This window comes from Tubulanus polymorphus, chromosome 3 (assembly GCF_964204645.1).
Source record: "Tubulanus polymorphus chromosome 3, tnTubPoly1.2, whole genome shotgun sequence".
In the NCBI taxonomy this organism is placed as follows: Eukaryota; Metazoa; Nemertea; class Palaeonemertea; order Tubulaniformes; family Tubulanidae; genus Tubulanus; species Tubulanus polymorphus.
This window is the reverse complement of record NC_134027.1, coordinates 11,144,007-11,163,049: the sequence shown is the minus strand read 5'-3', so window position 1 is coordinate 11,163,049 and position 19,043 is coordinate 11,144,007. Positions and strand designations below refer to the sequence as shown.

The 19,043-nt window shown below is 38.2% G+C and overlaps 3 protein-coding genes across 3 annotated transcripts in view; 1 reads left to right on the top strand and 2 right to left on the bottom strand.

The window, feature by feature from the left end:
- Positions 1-1,291: 1,291 nt before the first annotated feature.
- Positions 1,292-4,198, bottom strand: LOC141901542 (cilia- and flagella-associated protein 20). Its single transcript, XM_074788851.1, has 5 exons — positions 3,992-4,198; positions 3,256-3,335; positions 3,029-3,146; positions 2,750-2,938; positions 1,292-2,318 (listed from the first exon to the last, which is right to left on the bottom strand). The coding sequence occupies exons 1-5, from the start codon at positions 4,073-4,075 to the stop codon at positions 2,205-2,207; spliced, it is 585 nt and encodes a 194-aa protein (XP_074644952.1). The 5' UTR covers positions 4,076-4,198; the 3' UTR covers positions 1,292-2,204.
- A 1,340-nt stretch (positions 4,199-5,538) lies between these two features.
- On the bottom strand, positions 5,539-17,296 carry LOC141901563 (casein kinase II subunit alpha). Its single transcript, XM_074788880.1, has 12 exons — positions 16,660-17,296; positions 14,875-14,986; positions 14,006-14,107; positions 13,848-13,898; positions 13,557-13,616; positions 13,152-13,235; positions 12,950-13,060; positions 12,496-12,597; positions 12,116-12,216; positions 10,332-10,480; positions 9,443-9,532; positions 5,539-8,951 (listed from the first exon to the last, which is right to left on the bottom strand). Exons 1-12 carry the CDS (start codon positions 16,752-16,754, stop codon positions 8,842-8,844), a joined length of 1,167 nt encoding a protein of 388 aa, XP_074644981.1. The 5' UTR covers positions 16,755-17,296; the 3' UTR covers positions 5,539-8,841.
- LOC141901564 (cilia- and flagella-associated protein 263-like) overlaps positions 17,202-19,043 on the top strand; it is a 3,971-nt gene continuing 2,129 nt past the window's right edge. Inside the window, exons 1-3 of the mRNA XM_074788882.1 lie at positions 17,202-17,543; positions 18,078-18,378; positions 18,793-18,948. Coding sequence (XP_074644983.1) covers positions 17,431-17,543; positions 18,078-18,378; positions 18,793-18,948 — 570 coding nt within the window. The 5' untranslated portion in view covers positions 17,202-17,430. The remainder of the gene's footprint in view (positions 17,544-18,077; positions 18,379-18,792; positions 18,949-19,043) is intronic.

Genomic DNA, 19,043 nt, shown 5'->3' with positions numbered 1-19,043 from the left:
TGAACTCAAAAGTTAGTTCTTAACTCTTAATTCTGGAACTAGAGGTCCTTCCATCCGTGTTCCCGCAGACCTACATACACCCGGGCATAATGCAGTGTAAAGGCATAAGGCGGTTTTCCGGTTAACTTTCCGGTCTTTCATCAAAGAGTATAGACAACAAATATTCTCACAACTTTATGGCATGCACATTGGTGCGCACATCTTATTTTACCAAATTTCCTATTACTTTTAAGATTGGTTTCGTTAATTGGTTCCTCGGACTTGTCGTCGCTTCAAAACAAACATATCATCGGCTACTCAACTTAACAAATCGTAAATAGCCATCAGTCACCGTGCATCCCTTGAATATTCGCCACAGTATGCACTACAGTCTACACGGGGTTGTAATTAAGATTGAGACATGTCTAACATGCGTTTCTTTTATTTGATCGATCGCACGCATTCATGGCGCTAGCAACAAGGTGTTTACTTTATCGCTAAGACCTTCCGGGTATTTCAAACCAAAAACCACGCTTCGTTGCTTCGCAGACGTTTAGCGAAAGTATGAATTCCAGTGAAAACGCTATGCCATACAAGTAAGAGCGTACACTGCCTATAACAGGAAGTGACATACCGAACTAAAAAGAATTATGAAACGCCCTATTCTTGCCCGCCTTATTAAGTTAATGAAGTAATTCATGATTAGGCTTTAACAGGGTCCCGGATACAAAGTTTTAGAGAAGAAATTTTCAAATATCAAGGAATTGTCTACATCACTACTCACTAGATACCTAGATAGACTCCTGCTAAATTGGTAGTGTTTATCTTGGTAAATCATTAATTTGAGTCTTGTAAGCAATCATTATCCTTTACACTAACTTATTAGTGGTCCTAATTCGGTAAATGCCTAATTGGGTAATCCTGGTCCCAGTATCAACAATATAAGTGTGGTCTACTGTACAACCACAAACATTCCTAATTGTCCTTATCTCAAAATTGAAGGCGTTTTGTTCAAATCAAGGGAGTACTTCAAGCACCTTTGGAAGCATATCCAGTTTATAAGGAGTAGGGGCCCTGGCTTATGTCGTCCAAGAAATTCCAACAGACACTTTTCTACCACTCATATTGAAGTAATGCCACTTTCTCCATCCACGTTTATCATCTCTCCCTATGGTTCCTCCGATAGTGAAAAAGGTTTGAATGAAACTAAACCCACGAATACTCATCGAAATAAGATTGAAGTTGCGATTTAAAAAACATTCAAAACTTTTTCATTCAAAATTTGAATGTACAAGATTTTTTATTTTCTTAACCTAATAACCTTATTTACAACATAAAATTAATCATAAACGCAAATGCGAAACATCGTTTTTTTTTTAAGTTCACTTCCTCACATGAAAAATTGTACAGAGTATATAATATATCGTACATAGTGTTATCAAAGTAGGTAAGTAACTCTACTTTTTTTAACCGATGACATTTATACAATGTAATAATAATAATAATATAATGATTGCATCATACCCCAGGGCACAAAACCACATCTATAGCCAAACATGTGAATGAGAATCCCTTGATCGAGGTCCGGCTTAAAAACAACTCCGCGCTTAAAAATAAAAGCAATGAAACATATAAATAGTAAACGTCATATTCATAACATCACCATCGTGGTTCGGCGTCTGAAAACTCTATTTTCCATTATAAACTTATTCAAGATGGAGTGAAGTTAAATAGATGGTTTAATTCTTTTATCAAAACGGAGTTAAATTTAATCAATCATTACAATTAGCGTTACGTTTAAAGCACCTCGGAGTAATATTAAACAGAAGATGTAAAGTCGATAGTCAACAATACTGAGGTTTGAAACACTTGATTTTTTATCGTACGACTACGGAATCCTACTAATGAAGTCTTGGCTCGCTCTCTTCTCGGGGGAAAGAAATCCTATCTCTCGTTGACAAGCTCGCCGCGAGAAACCACGCCGATTCGAGCCGAGGATATCTCCGGACGTATCCATAATCCGAGCAAATAAAATCCATTGCAATAGTAGTAGTTGTAGTGGTAGTAAAAATGTAATTTTTTAATCATTTCTTTTTATCTCATCAAAGAACATCAGTTGTAATAAAGTTGTTGGCTTATCAAATAAAGTTTGTAAATTTCATATGCGTGTGTACGTGTGTGTGTATATATATAAATATATAACAGTCTAAAACGATCCGGTCGCGTTATTTCACGTTCTTCTGAAGCGGGAGGTATAATTTGAATTCGGCTGGAAGTTCGTCTTCCGAGTATAATCGGTCGGAGAAGTAAACACGTCGAATTCTGCAGTTGGCGTGAATCTGGAAAACGGGAGAAAATGCGATACGTGTTGAAATGAACTCGCTTCTCACGAGGATCGGCTTCCGTATTTACGGAACCAAATGAAAAATATCGAGTAACAGTCAATCTCTTAAAAGAGTAGAATTAGCTTGTTTTCAATGAGCTAACTCTGAAGATTATAGGTAAAGACTCTTATGAGCTTTCTTAATTGGCAATCAATGTACTGTTTTGATGAATGTAGACAAATCAGTTCATTCTCAATAGCTTACTACTTTCGATTTTAGCCGATCTTTACTCAGATAAAAATCAAAATTGACTCTTAAATAAACTCTATGAGTTGGATCATTGAGTACTATCCAGTACTATGAATCAGAGAAATATATCTTGACTCTTAAGAGAAATTTATACGGAATCCAGGAACATAAGATCAAACTCGTCTGATTATGCGTACCTGTACTTGAAGCGTTTCTATGTAATTTGTACCATATGCTCGTCTAGTGAAATCTGATAAATTGAATTGAATTTGATTCCAGCCATCGTCTAATCTCATTGGCATCGTGCAGATAAACGGTTTCACACGGGTTGTACTTTGATAATTGCTCGCCCTAAATCGGCGCCTAACTTTTTTGTCATCTAATACCTGAAAAAGAGCCGATAAAGGAATCGTGATTACTCGCTCAAAAATGCGGTTTCCATTTCGAAAAGCCATTCCTAAAGGCCAGATACATACCGTTACTTCGAATGTGAAGTATTTTTTCAAATTCTTGATGATCATGACTAAAAACGGAAGCTTAATTCCAAGATTTTTATGAGAACATGGATCTGCCGGACACTTGATGAATGTTGTGCTGTGAAAAGAAAAAAATAATCATAAAGTTCTCTTCGTCTTTCGAATGATGCTGTGTCGATGAAAATATTCATAACAATGACATGAAATCATTAATTAGAAATGCCTACCTAACATTAGTTCCACTGATATCTAAAACTAGAGACTGAATGTCATTATCCGTAATACGTTTTATGTGACCATTTCTAACCTGAAAAGATGTAACGAAGAAACCATGTTAGACATTTCTCAGGCCATAGGGCTACCATGATAAAGTAGATAGGTCTCGCTCCACAGATTTGGAGGTTTGGTCCAACAATACCCAAAAAAACTTAGAATGTCTCCATGTAAGATAGGATCAACCATATTCAACATAAATGAAATCAATACATCTTGGAAATCTGGCATATCATGTTGTGTTATTAGTGTTGTCATGGGATAAACAAATTGCTCGCAAAAGTTTCCGGTGTGCGAAAATACGCCTACATCGCTTTAAATAGGATAAATGAAACAATACAGTTGAAATAAAATACAATTCCATTCCAGGTACAAGAGTAATTAGCAAGAAAGCAAACTTCCAAGTCATCATGGACTTGGAAAGTCAGACACATGCTTGGTAACCGCCCATTCAAACAAAAATAAACCGCTTTACAACAGAATATCGAGTACAAATGATTTAGAAATCGCGAATTCTACTCGGATTTATTAATATGAGGCTATAAACTAAGTGATCTAAACCCGGTAACTAACGAAATATAAGATAGCAACAAACCCAAACACTAGACTCCATATTACGTTCAGAGCCATGACAGCAGCCATGTTCTGTTCTTATAAACGGCGATCGAAATCTAGAGTAAGTTTTCTTACCACTTTATCCCATATTTGTAGAGGTTTAGACCCCACGCTGTACAGTATCGACAAGAAACCGCTCTGGAAAGTGTTCTTAAACATGACTGGAGACTGGTCAACGCCGCTGACCGCTACGAATCGCTGTGAATTGAAGATCGAGAGAAGACCGATAGTCCTGCGTGTACCGCTTGCTCGCTAGTCACTAAGTGAATGCACTAGTTGTGTATAAAATGCCTTAGTATTCGTTGTCAGGAGGGCGCATCACACCGCGCACTTATTCCAGGTTGCTAGGTTCGTCGCTGTCTATTTGCGGCGTATACTTACCGAAAAACATTTGCCGCGTATTCCCAGTAGACGTTTTAAGATAGAAATCGGGCAAAAAATCCGATCAAAAAACTTCGAATTAGCGCAAATTACGAAAAAGTGAAAATACGTGATTATTTCACGCTCATGTGTATTGCTCGCTATGTGAACAGGTCTAATTCGATCTGTTGCCGCGGCGATATTTCGAGCGATTTGATTGGTCGATATTTTATCAATGGAGAAATACTACGATCCGGCGTCGTAGTAGTAAAAGTCGAACGCCTTGAGTTACGTAATTAACAATTAATTACTTATGGCGCTGTTTGAAATTATAATTGATTCCAAGGACACCGTTTAAGACTTAAATCCATGAGGCGTTTATTATTGGAAACAAATCGGTGACCAGTCACAACGAGCGGTTTTATTATAAACAAATTTCCTTATGAACACTAATCTATTTTCCCCACATAAGAAAAAAGTGGAAAATCTGACCTTGGTTATCATTTGAAGCAGCCGGGGGGGGGGGGGGGGGCGAAACCACACTTTAATGTAGAGTCCCTATTTAGTGATCATTCCACATTGACGACAATGCTGGTGTCTTTCTAAAAATGTTTGGAATAATTATTTTGTTAAAAAAGATATACTTCTAGTATGATGCTTTTATCTAAATCACAAGTTAACACTAGATAATAATTTCCGTCAAATCAACGAAAATAAACTAATCTAACTAATTCGTTAAATTAACAATAGAAGAAAAATTTGTCCAATAATGTTCTATACTGATTTATCTAATCATTGAGGATTTATATAACCAACTACTAATCAAACGTACCATCTCTCTAACATTTACTTATCAACCAGCTAAATTAAGCCAAGAAAGGGAGCTCTGTCTGCCTGGCGTGAAACTTAGCAACAGAAATGAGGAGGATAACCACAAGCTGATAATGAACACAGCTTAACAGGGATCAACTTATATCTGGTCTAGCGCTGGATGTGGGACATCTTTTTTTCTAAGTCATTTCGATCAAAAGTTTCTAGCATTGTATTCCAAATTCAGGACTCTCAGGTTAGGCATAAGAGAGGTTGCGAAGGTTGGGTAGTGTAGCCTCAATCGTTGGTTATATGCTTTTCATTGGTTTAGGGCTGACGATCCGATAATGCTTAAGAAATCCAGTTGCTGACTCATGAACGTATCTGCTGCCAACATATTGAAACATTCAAGAAATCGACTACAACATCACTTCCATTTTACAATTGTACATGTTTATTTATTTATCATTTAAGTTTTCTGATAGCAGTTTGCTATTCCTCCACGTAATAATATCCATAATAATTTATTCAAGTGGCACTAAGAAACGGAAAAAATATACCTCGTAACTGGTAGAGCAAGGATGTAATATCATTTATTATTCAACTATCTTACTAAACATCATAACACACTGAATCGACATATTATTCGCGTTGCAAATTAAAAACAGGGGATACGGTAGCTTAGAAAATGGTCTTTCCCACGTTAATCTTTTTTAAAGCACCCTTCGAACATCCGGAACGCGACTTCATACTAGTCTGCCGGACGTAAGCAGTGAAAAAATTCTTAAATAGTCGGTATAGAGAAATCCAGTGACTTACTACAAGCAGACTAATCAATACACTAAGTAAGTATACACTTAACAGTCGCAGATGGATACAAAATAAAATGACATTAATTTCATTGTTCATTAATATTTTTCCTTAAATAATATATATATTTATATATGCATATTTCAAGGGGGAACAATGGCCGTATTTCTATATATGTACACGGAAATGGCCTGGACATTTTGCTCGTCAAACGTTAGAAGTAACACAAAGTACAGAGTTCCATCCCTATTTTCTTCTGCGTAAGAATGGACCTAGGGTGAAAAAACACATGCAATTGCACGAATGGATCTATTACAATAATATGCAAACATTCACCACATCCAGCAATTAGTCCGCTCAAAAGTTGGTTAAAGTTAAAGTCAAGCAGTAGATGGTTAACACACTGACAATTAAAAGTTCATTGTTACTATGGTTATTATCCGCCGGTTATCTCTTTACAAACTTTTGAGCAACTGACTCTGGTAAAATAATAGGAATTTTCAGTTCAAGTAAAGAATGTCTTCTCGACATAAGACGAAGCTCGAAATGGTTCGATAGAATGCCCAATACGGACAGACGCACTTCTCGACCAGTAAAACCTAAATTTTATGCGATTCCATTTTATCCCAGTACAAATTCAAGAAGCAGAATAAAAATTTAGAGATATTTTTTTGAAAGAACAAAGTTTCAGTTGCAATCCCGACATAAACTGGACAACTCACTCAACGCGGTGAATTTATGATCTTTTTCAGAAGAAAGGCTTACAATTTCTACAATTTTCAACTCGGGGGTATCCGATATGTCTACGATCCAAATGATACCCTCAAGCAACACAGAATTGAACTGTAAATACTGCTAATAATTTTGAGACTTCTTAAATTTCGATCGGCACGACATTTTACAAAACAGAAAATAAAATTCATTGTAGTTCACAGATAATAGAAATAACATATAAGGGGCCATTCATGAAAATTTTCCACTCCTTCCTATGTACATAAAATGCTTATCAATCAATCGCGTACATGAGGAAGGGGCTTTGAAAATCAGCGAAATTTCTCATGTACCCACATTTACGAACGGCTCCGTATGTTTTAATGTTACGTAACGCCTCGATTTGACGTACGACAACATGCCGGTTAGAAAAAAAAAACACAAGGAATCATTTGTTTCATTATTTCACTTGGATGATGATCATCATACAATAGCCTTCATACATTTAGTATTTACCATTGCGCGAAACATGTTTTATTTACAATAACATCTATTGGATGTGAATTCGGCGAGGAAGGCTCAATTTTTTTCAATTCTGAACAGGGCAAAAATTCATAGCCGAACAACTGCTACCTGGACACACACCACCTCAGACATTCGATACCGATGAAGTTGTCGCCGTACGTCCGATTTTTGATCATCCGGGTTTCCTCGCGTCTGCACAGGAACTCGCCCCCTTCGCACTCGAAAATGAACTACCCGTAACGAAAAAGACAAGAAACATCAGAAAAATAGGCAAAACCCACGATTGATGATTTAAACAATTTATTTTCCGACAGTTTCTCGAAGTTTTTACTTCACTTCCATCATCAGAGAAACTAAAATCGGGTAAAGGAAAGTTCTGTTTCTCTGACGATAAAGTTTAGTCGGAACTGCCAGAAAATAAATATCTAAACCATCAACCGCAGGTTTTGATTATCTCTGAATACCGAGATTAATATCAGTCTACAAATCATCAGGGGCGGGTGCAGGACAACCGTGTTAGCGCTAACCGCGGTAAGTAAACTGTGGTTAGGCATAAGTGGGCGCAGGAAATCGCTGTAAGCTATCCATTGTCTTCGTGCGGCCTCTTTTTTTAAGCTGGTTAGCCTAAGCCACTAACCACGGTAAAGCTAGCATGGCTTTCCTGTGCCCGCCCCAAACAAAAACCCCGTATTCAAAACAATGATCGTCGATACTTTGACAACACTAATGACGGTTAATCCGTCTCGAGGGGCGGTTCCAGGCTGCAGATCATAAGTACGTCATGAATGAGTAAGTGATATATTACTAGTCGCTAACGATCAATGGCACGAATCCCTCGACTTTGATTGAATGATCTATTAATAGAAAAATAATTCAATTTCGGCGACCGTAACAAAACCGCGTAAATGACATTCACCACCGTTGACTCATTATAGTAAATAGTATCGATCGAAATCTTTATCGGAAAGACACAAATTTTGTACCATTATTTTTGAAACGGACAAACATCTTTACGTCTAGGTGAACCGAACTAGGCCGTATAATGTAGGTATGAAGGTTTCAAGAGACTATTCTAAGTATATATAACGACATATCGATTAGGGAGGGGGGAGGCGTGCTGCGATAAAAATGTATCGCGTGCACAACGGCTATCAACTTTGAAGAGTACTGACAAAACAGGGTGCTAACACAGATCACCAAATACGGCAAAATAGATACAAATTTTCTGCAAAATCATTTTTCAAGACGGCAATTGTATTCAATGTAAACACACCATACATATTATCATTATTATTATTATTATTATTATTATTATTATTCGACATTTTTTTTTTCATTCATCATTGTTCATTCGTTAAATATTGTCCGTGGGAAAATTTCGCGCGGCGGCTCCCGCGATTTCGCTCCGCGTTTCTCATTGGCCCCCATTTCAACGAATTTTAGCCCCCCGTGTACGATAGATAGTCTGTACCTGGAAAATTAATCGGACGACGCGCACGCGAAAATAACGATTACCCGGTACTTCGAATCAATAGTCGGAGAATTCAAACTTTCGTCTTTGTCCGTGGTTGTCAACGCATAACGCGGCGACGTGGCATTTAGCTGGAATTCTCGCAACGGAGTCCGTGTTCATTTCGTATGCGCGCGTCGCTGTCTAGGTGTCGTAATTTCATTATTGAATAGGAGGAGATTGAGGAGGATGATATCGTTCACATAAGTTCGTTCGATAATTGATTCGCGTTAGCCGGCAACGGAGATACATTCGACGGCACGACCGGAGAACTAGCCGTCACGTTCGCCGCCGATCCTAACCCCTGTCCTGCAATAGATCGAAGAAAAAAATAAGTTTTTCGTTATTCGATTGAATTCTATAATGCCTTGTCTACATGCGTTTAACTAAATTCAACGAAATCTAGCCCCAAACCCCGTTAAGTTTTTGCAACATACAAAACAATGCAAATTGACCTACTAGATCATTTTTGATAATTGCGGTTCTTGATAATGAGCTTTTTGCATATTATAAGCATATGATCATTTTTCGCATGAAATCAAACCCTGAGATAAGAGGTGTAGAGTTAAAATGTCCTTAAATACAGGGGCCAGTTGCACAGTCATGGCTTAAGTCCAAAAGTAAATTTAAATCTTTAGACTGGTCTTAAGTTGTTAGATTGGCTATAGAACTAAGTTGGTTTTAGACTGGTCTTAAATCAAAGCCCCTGTAGATGTGGCAATATACTCTCTTCAACAAATGACTTGACCAAATGAAGCTGAATATATCGAAAAATACATATGCTCATGTACTGTACAAACCTGTTGGCCCTGAGTTATTGGCTGGTGTAGGTGAACTTGAACTGTGTCCAGACATCGATGACATTCTACCTTGTTCCTTCACGATTGGATCTACGAAATAAGTGGTATTGTAAAGTTAGGTTCAAAATCGACAAAAAATTAACAATACCTTACAGGAATCCAGAACAGCAAAATCCATTAAAACTGGTAAATAGTCTGTTCAGCCTATGAAATCCTTCTATTATTTACTAAAATTGCGATTTTTGTGATTTTCAACACACTTTTTATCACAAGTGAGCTTATATTCGAATTTCTCGCTTTACAAAGACTTAATGCAAAATGACACACTGGGGGAAATCCTGCCTTTCCAGATTACAGCTGTTTAAGTCCACAGTATCTTTAAGAATATATTCTTGACTGGGTTAATGAGTGACAATGCAGATTTTTGCAGTCCACTGGACAGAGCAGTAAAGCTGCCCGAGAACAGGGGCATGGATTTGACCATTTCCATACTCCAGGGGTTGTGGAATATGCCATTTGGGCAGTAGTTCATAACAACTACATATAGAGTTAATTTTTTTAAATAATTTTGGAATTTGGCTTTCCGCTAATACATTAACACCTCGTAATCTGTTATGTAACTTATGAAATGGGTGCATTCGGCGCAATGGTCAGTGAAGCAAAGGAGCAATACCTTTCAGCAATGATCATAGAGCAAAGCCTTACGTTAATCAAATTCACATTTTCATTTTTGAAAATTGGAGCATATATCAAGGGGAATTATTTGCTTTAAAATGTAAAAGAACTATGAATTTTTAGATTTCGTCAATGTTTTGCGATTATAAAGGTGAATAAACCTCAGAATATGTTCAATTGAAACCTGCCGACACAATTTTGTTTTGAAACTTACAGAAATAAGAATGTTCCATTGCTTCCCTAGCAGTGAGTCGCTCAGCATGGTCGTATCTTAACAATTTATCGAGATAGTCAAGCGCTTCTGGACTAACTAGATGTTGATTTTCACTATGTACAAATCGTTCCCATCTTTTCCTAGAATGTCTGTAAATAAATGAGAAAAGAATAAACATCATACAACTTGATAGCAACTCTTACATTTGAATACATACAGACTCAGCCGTACTAGATCGCACTGGGACTGAGACACTATTCAGAGTTGAGAAAGTGGGAAAGTTTTCAAATTCCTGCTAGCGGTCCAGGAATGCCATGCTCGATGGAAAAGGTTTGAAATGTTCAACAATCTGACAAATTCAATATTCAACGTCCCCTGGTGAACATTTACAGTAACCACTGACCTTGCAATTCACCACAATCGTAGAACATGTCATAAGCTACAATGGGGTTACAAAATATGCATAGATCTCAATATAAAAGGCTACATACTTTCAACATTCAATTGATACCTTTAAGATCTATTCCATAAGTAAACCAATCTCAAGTTTCAATATTTCATGACAACCAATAAAGAAGCTAGATGCCGAATTCAGGCATAAAATTATGTAGGAACACATGTCTGGTGTGATAACACCAAAATCAATAGGGGACTTATGCTACCATTTTCAAGTGTAGTTGAGAAAATCTTATATTCTCATCGGCCCGCAGCAGATGTGTCAAGGATAATAAATGCCAATAAATGCCAGTAAGTTTGTTGACATCTGTTTGATTCTTTGAATCCGATATTCAAAATTGCCCAACCTTCTGTTCATATCTTAACACCTAAATGTATCACAGCATTATGTAAGATTATTTCAATCTTTACAGGGTTCCTACAGATCAGTCATTCCAGAATTCAAGGAGAAATTCAAAATTTTGAGGAATATATGCATCACTTTCATATTCCAATTACTGTAGACTACTCCTAAGTGGGTAGTGTTTATCTCAGTAAACCATTTAATTCGGTGAAATCTGCGTGTATAATAACTAGGCTTAAAACCTTACAATTTTCTAATTGCCAATTTCACAAAATTCAAAGAGTTTTCATTCTAAGACTTTTGGGCATTTTGCTCAAATTCATGGATATTCAAGGACCTTGAAAAATATTTTTGGTTTAGAAGGAGTTTTCAAGAAATTGAAAGGTCGTAGGGAACCCTGTTTAAACCTGTTATGCATTACTTCGACAAAACTGTCTTTAATCATTATTGGCATACATGCATTTTAGCGCTTCATCTAACCGTCAATGTCAGCGCACGTAGGCCTATGAGATGGCGAACACTTCAGTGATAACCGAGGAATGTCAAGGGCTCTAGTGTTTAGTGGAAAACTGGTTTCCTTTTTCCAGGGATGAAAATGGCCCATATTGAAAAAGTTGGAAAATATTTTCAGAATTTTTTTGGGGAACAAAAATCAGTAACTTTTAGCCAAAAAATGTTGGTCAAAATGTTAATAGTTTGGGCCTGAATTAGAGCCGCTTTTTGAATGAGACGCCATATTGGTTTCTCCGACTCCACAGCTATGCTAACAACTGCCGAAAACCGTCTTAAGGAGCACTCCTAACTACAGAGCGCTCCGATGTGAGGCCCGCGATTGAGGTGATTAAAGCGATTGAGGTGATTTACACTGTTCTCAGGAATAAAGAAAATGTTAGAAAAGGTCAGAAATCCGTCTATGGTCGGAAGATTTTCATCCCTGTTTTTCAGAAAATTTAAACAGGTCTTCTGATATAGAAAGAGACCTTACCTGCCAAGTATATCATTAAATCTAGAATCCATTTCTATCTGATACTTCTCGACGTATTCGTATAATTCTTCAGTACCAAGAACTTTAGCAATTCGTACAAGCTACAAATATGATATGATAAACTTGGTGAATGTTCTAGCCAGGATAAGAGTTCAGGGTGGCCACTTTTATTCGACAACCCCCCCCCCCCGACTAATCCCTGACATGCATGTTGTTTTCCCTGACTTGCTCCGCTAAGAATCCAATCAATAAACACAGTCAAATACATAAGACATAGAGATATTCTAATGTATCACACCGTTGTTGTTCCCGGTTTTTATCCTCGAGACTTCACTCAACACATTTAACAATCAAAAATGAACTAATGACAGTCATCGTACCTGATCATAGTTATCGTGTCCATGAAAGAAAGGTTCCTTCCTAAATATCATACTAGCAAACATGCATCCTAAACTCCACATATCCAGTGAATAATCATACATCTGAAAAACGAAAACATAAAAATATCAAAATAAAGTACACATAGACTATATCCGTTCAAGTTTAGTCCTTATGATAACTGATTGATGAACTGCGAGTTCATGGGTAATGAGAGGGTTGTCTTCTAACAAGTCATAATTCTGTTTCGCACAGGCCACATAATCCTTGAATTTACGTTTGAAATAGCACCCCAGTACATCTACAACACGCTAGACTACCCTGAAAGGGTTTAAGAGTTTTGTTTCTACTGCTATAACTTTGCTTCTTTAATTTCGTTTTAATAAACCGGCCCAATCCCGAGGTACCGTATGAGTATCGCAATGCTAAAAATTACTTAATAGTTTTCATATTTACCTGATAATCGAGCAACAATTCTGGACCCTTAAAGTATCGCGACGCTACCCTGACATTGTATTCCTGCCCTGGATGATAAAACTCTGCTAAACCCCAATCGATCAACCGTAGCTGAAAATAACACGCAAAAAAATTTACTCAACTGTCAACGAAGGGTCCAAATTGATAGAAATCCCCCGGGTGAAATCCGTATATCAATTACCTTTTTATTTTCATGATCAATCATTACATTGTGAGGCTTCACATCGCGATGCATTATACCCATACTGTGGCAATAATCTAAAGCCTGTGAAAAACGATAGTCGTTAACATAGCTAGGCGTCCAGGGACAAAACCTGGTAATCACAATTCTATGTGAAAGCAGATGTGTCCCATGAAAATGTATCAAGATTTTAAGTTAAAACCTGTTGATTTTATCTTCAAACAACTTTCTCCATGTACAGAGGACTGATGAGACTAAGACGGCTGACAATTGCATAAATATTGACCGATCGAAAAACCCATCCGATATGTTTAAGATCCCTTCTAATCTCTCAACCATCCCAGATTTCGATGAAACAGGGAATCGACTGGATCAACTGTATCGATTCAATTCTTGTCTTCCTACCTTCAGTAACTCAAATAGATAAAATCGTATATCATAATCCGTTAACGTCTGGTATAATTGCTGCAAATAAAATAAAACAAAATGTCAAAATACTAGCGTTTATGAATATACTCGAATTAATTTTAGAGTTTTCGGACAAGTCTTTGGTATTCATATTTTCTCGTAGTGCAAGAAAACCCATTTTCAAGAATATTCCCCAAGCATATATTGTTTCCAAGAGAAATTCAGTACCCCTTATTGTATTTGGTCCACCCCACTAAATGTTCCAAAATCGTCCCTTTCTGCTCTTACCTTGAAATCAGTATTGTTGACGTGTTCAAATATAAGAGCTGGAGTTCTTGACTGAAAATATATAAAAAAGATATCGATGAAAACTTGAATGCAGCTCTACTTTTGAATTCTGAACGCAAGATAATTCCGCGAACTTTCCGCGAACTGTCTTGTCTTACCACTGGATCTTTCACTACGGCGCATAATGAAATTATGTTCGTTCCGCCTCTCAGATTTTCTAATATTTTAATCTCTCGTTTAATTTTCTTCTTTTTCACTGGCTGCAATATCAACAATAAACAAAACATGAAATAAACGGGTATGATTATCGGAGCACTTTTAACAGAACATTTACTCACCCACCCCAGACCCTAAAACTTATCCTTTTAACAAATCGTTATCCAACTTCTCAACAGACCTCCAATCTTAAATATCCTTTTAACAATTACTATCCACCTACAGAGCTGTTGAAAGGGATTTTTCAGTGGCGAGGCTTATTTCTGAAAGTGGGGGGGGGGGGGGTCCTGGGGGCCCTCCCGCAGAAAAATTTTGAAAATTCAATCGCCGGAGATGCGTTTTGGGGTCATTTCATGGTCTCATTCACAGAAGTATGAGTCGCGATCAACTAGCACAGAGAACGACGAGCTGCTACGCGATACAGGGTTCTTTTCAAAAAAGCATAACATTTTTTTTAAGCAAAAAAGTGGGGCTGCTTTCGCCAGCCCTGCTGCGCCCGTTGACAGCTCTGACCTCAAGAGACCTAAAGCTATAGACCTTCTCAACTCTTAACGGTCCACCTTTTCAAGATACCTAAACCCTTATCAATCATGTCCTCCTGAACCTATGCATAAATTGCTTCTTCTGGTAGACCTGCATGCAGTTGTCATCAATTTTAATGTCATGTGAGAGGACTCCTTATTGCTTTTGCAAAACTGCATGGTTTCATCAAGGTCAAACAACCCACCGTCTATCGATTGCAAGCCAAACATCCCAACCACAGGACGGGACAGGGTCTGTGAAGGGTTGTAAAGCCGATTCGTTAACTTACCTTTAAGATTTTTATTACGCATTTGTCATTATTTGTGATATTGATTGCTTCGAACACTTCACTGTATTTTCCTCTTCCGAGTTTACGGACGATCTGATAGTCATCTTGTTGTCTGAAAGAAAAGATCGTTTTATCATGTTGAATCATTGAATTTGTCCTCAACAACAGGGATTAGATCCTGATGCCAACAAGAAAAGTCAGATATATATCGAAATTAGTAATTGCATATATAATATAGGTTAGGATTGTTGGGGTTAGGAGAGTTTTGTACACCAATTTCAACTTATATCTGACTTAAGCCCAAGAAAAGAACCCTGTCCTACTTAAATCAGCAGATAAGCGGCTATTTGCACTATTCTGCCACGACTAGTCAATGTCGTCCCTACACAGAAAATCTGGGCCCAAGTTTTGCACTGCAAAGCTGGGGCTGTTCCCCAAAGAAAAACATCAGTGTTACTTAAGACAACTGTAGAAAACTATCATTAAACTGTTTACTTTGTATATTGTAAAATTGTTTATAATTCGTTACATATGTTAAACATCCATCCGCCTTTTCATTAATTCAGGTAACTTGTATGAATTTGTATGTGAGGGGAATGAATGATATGTGACTACGTGGAAGCGTTAAGGTGGCCCAATGCTTCGAACAAGCATTCCTATCATTTCTATCGGGCCATCTTTCACTAGATATTATAACATGACCATCATTCTGTTAACCTTCTCGATGTCAACAATAATTACAATCAGTTTTGTGAAAATGGCGCCTAATCTCCAAAAGCAGGGAGGGGTTCATACTGTGGCAGCATTATGACCCCTGACTACAGGTTCAGATCTCCGTCCATCAAAACTGATCATACAGAATGAAATATTTCTGCAATTTAGCAAGGTATAGACAGTCACAGTAGATCCCGTCCCCTATTTAATCTGAATCAGTGGTTCGCATCCTATATCACTGGAGAAAATTCTACTGTACAGTAGCCAATAACGGACATTGAGTGCCATATTAGGCATTATTTCAATGACTGATGTATGCTGCCGTCATTCAGGTAGGGATTCTAACAAATACACAGCTTCCCTGCATCATCAATGAAAGGATTGGTCTTACTGCAGTTTAGGTAATCTGTTAACATCTCTTATAATAATAAGATAATCATAATCAGTTAAGGTAAACTGGTGACTAGCTGCAGTAGCTACTGCAGCTAGTCACCAGTTTACCAAACCATAACCCTCATTAACCATAACCCTCATTAACACCAGTGTCACTATAGTGACACTGGTGTTAATGAGGGTTATGGTTTGGTTTGGAGGTACCCAAACTGCAGTACCTCAGCTTTCACAAAAGCTGTATTAATTTTATGTCCCAACATAAATAGTCCGTATTTCAATCCATAAAGATACTCAAGCACGCTCGAATAATTCTCGAGTATTTTTTTGGAGCGTGCACATCTGTGAAGAAAGGGAAACAAGAAGAAAAATAATGTGCATATATTTTTGTTAATTGACGTATTAAAAGAGATAAGAAACATTTCAAAAATACTTAATTGGATTTCAGAATTTGGAGGCGTGCCACAGATACCGGGCTCCGGAAGGATTCAAGTAGGGTCTAAAAGACTGCTTCCAAACGAGTATTCCACAAAGCTATTATCATTGGGAAGAAGTACTTGTAACAGTCATTTGATGCCCATTAAGTCATGAAACGGAGGGGATGGCCACGACCTGTGAGGCGCCCATTAATTTCACGGGTTCTACTTAGGCCTAAAATAAAACGGTAATATAAATACTTACCCCCACTCCACTACATGGGATTCATATTCCCAGTACGAACGTGCCCGGTGTGAATTAACATCAGCATAGACACGAGCCCTACTCGGGTGGGGCATCCTGCTGGAAACGGGGGGCACCTTTCGAAACACTTTAGCGCTTGTTGAAAAACCGACCGAGAAATCTGTTTGGAACAGTCGTCCAAACGATGAAGCAAGCCACAGATTCCTTAAGGTCGCCGATGACCTCACCACATTGATCGAACGTAGGCGCTAGTTAACGGGTAATTCTTTCCCAGAAAAAAATGTTTTTATTTCCACAACGCCCGACCACCGCGGCCACGCCAAAAAAACTCCACGCAGGCCTCACGACGATATGATTCACTGAAGATTTACCCTGTTTTTCCGACCACATTAAACAATAAATTTCAGTTTGATATCAACACACGGTTTCGGGGAATGGAATATTTGGGTTCGCGGCTGTTTACTCGATCGGAGAGGTGAACTAAAGCATCAAATTCAAACTTGATTTTACGGCGTTGTAGAGATTTTCATTCAAAATGGCGTTCACTCTATCGGGTTCGGACAGTCGCCGTCAGATGGCGCGGCGGTTTACTTTAGGCGAATTTCCCGTTCAGCGCTCATTATCTGCGTCATTAACATCTCATCGAGGTGGAATTAACTCGATAAACTTATAATTTGAGTGAGATTTAGAATATCGAAATTGGGGGATCTAAAAAACTTCTTTCGATAATTTCGGGTCTTTCGTTGCTATTGGTAACGTTTGTAAATCAAAATGGCGGCCGAGTCTGAAACGCTGAGCGTCGATACGAGCACTAATGAACTTCAAGATGACCCTCTTCAAGATCTTACCGATGAACAATTATACACTCTACTCGAGGAAACTGTGTAAGTATACACATAGCAAATGAAGAAAAATCCTTTGTTCTTATTCCGACCCATAGACCAAAATAAATCAAATTATCATCAATCAGTCGAGGAGTCAACAAAAATTCAGTCTATTTTTTTATTGATTCTTTTCTCTATCTTATCTCTGGGTTTGAGTCTCTGATTGTTATTGGCAAATAAACCTGCCCGGCAAGGATTCGAACCTGATTGCATCACTTGACTCAGCCACGACACGAAACCCTGCCACGCTAGCCCGAGTCAGCGAGTGCGCAGGTTTACGGCATGAAATCAGGAAGAAGGGTCAGCGCCAGAGAAATACAGATGTTGCTTTCTTACTCTCAGAAAAAATCTCTGGCATATAGAGGGGTGAATATTGGGGGAGCGACTACGCTCTAGATATCCCTAATGGCTATGTACATAACCTAACCATAACACTATTCTTTAATAACACCAGCGCCACACAGTGGATAGGTGACCCAATCAGCAATAGACCAATATGACGACTGTACAATCAATCTGTTCTTCTAATTTCAGTCGGGCAAATGAAGTCCTCGCAGCGGAGACACAAATGTTTGAGAAATATCTGAAACGCGTCGAGCCGAAAGACCTGACCGGATTTCAAACTCATGTCACCACGACGCCGTCGCTTTCAACAATGGAAAATGTACGCGCGGTCGGCAGAAAGCGATCCAAGAGCAGAAGCAGCAATATGGATAAAAGTCTCCGATTGTCGGCCGAACAAAAATGCGACATTGCTCAACGTGAAATCGAGGAGCTTCGGGAAGATATCGAAAAATTGAAAGAAGATTCGGAAAAAGTTTTAGATACGTACCGGGTGGGTGTTTAAACTGATTTACAGGCGTGGTCTATCCTTCTGAAATTCCTTTGAGAAAATTGAGGTCCTCCAATATGAAAACAGTGCCGTAAATGTGGGGTTCGAATCCTGCTGGCTGCTTACAGTGTGTGCAGGCAACACTTCAAAGGCCGTGCCGTCGTGAGGTTAAATGAATAATCCAATAGGGTTAGTCTTGGGAAACTAAGATCCAAGCAAACAACAAGTTAAGCCAAACAAACAAATGGATTATGCAAAACTACGTAGTATGATTTCCCTGCATCCTATATCTGAGTAATACCCTATCGATTGTGGTCCACCCCTGAATAGTATCTGGATCAGCCTATAATAGATCAATATTAATGAGATAAATCTCAATGGGGATCTTACCTATTTCATCTTTTCCTTCGTTGTTAGGCAATAATGGAAGAAAGTGACATGCGTCTAGCAGAAACTAAGAAATCGTCGTATGAATTCGAAAGAGACATCGTGAAAGGAGCCGTCAATGCTCGAACAGCGAAGGTCATCGCTGAACGAGTTGTGCGTTATTTCGAGGATAAATTACGATCGCGGGTGAGTTACAGAATGTGTTGTTTGGTTGATCATGGTCTCGGAGCCTCTTTACATAATTAACTTACCATAAATTACATAATTAACTTACCATAAAA

Bases quoted from the DNA above. Each gene is read 5' to 3' on its own strand.
- LOC141901542 (XM_074788851.1), bottom strand. From the start codon at position 4,075: ATGTTTAAGAACACTTTCCAGAGCGGTTTCTTGTCGATACTGTACAGC. The intron at 3,336-3,991 runs GTAAGAAAACTT...ACATCTTTTCAG, and splicing joins TACAAATATGGGATAAAGTG to GTTAGAAATGGTCACATAAA. The intron at 2,319-2,749 runs GTACGCATAATC...CCCGTTTTCCAG, and splicing joins TAGAAACGCTTCAAGTACAG to ATTCACGCCAACTGCAGAAT.
- LOC141901563 (XM_074788880.1), bottom strand. From the start codon at position 16,754: ATGCCCCACCCGAGTAGGGCTCGTGTCTATGCTGATGTTAATTCACAC. The intron at 14,987-16,659 runs GTAAGTATTTAT...CTTTTCTTTCAG, and splicing joins TCCCATGTAGTGGAGTGGGG to ACAACAAGATGACTATCAGA. The intron at 13,236-13,556 runs GTAGGAAGACAA...CGTTTTTCACAG, and splicing joins ATCTATTTGAGTTACTGAAG to GCTTTAGATTATTGCCACAG.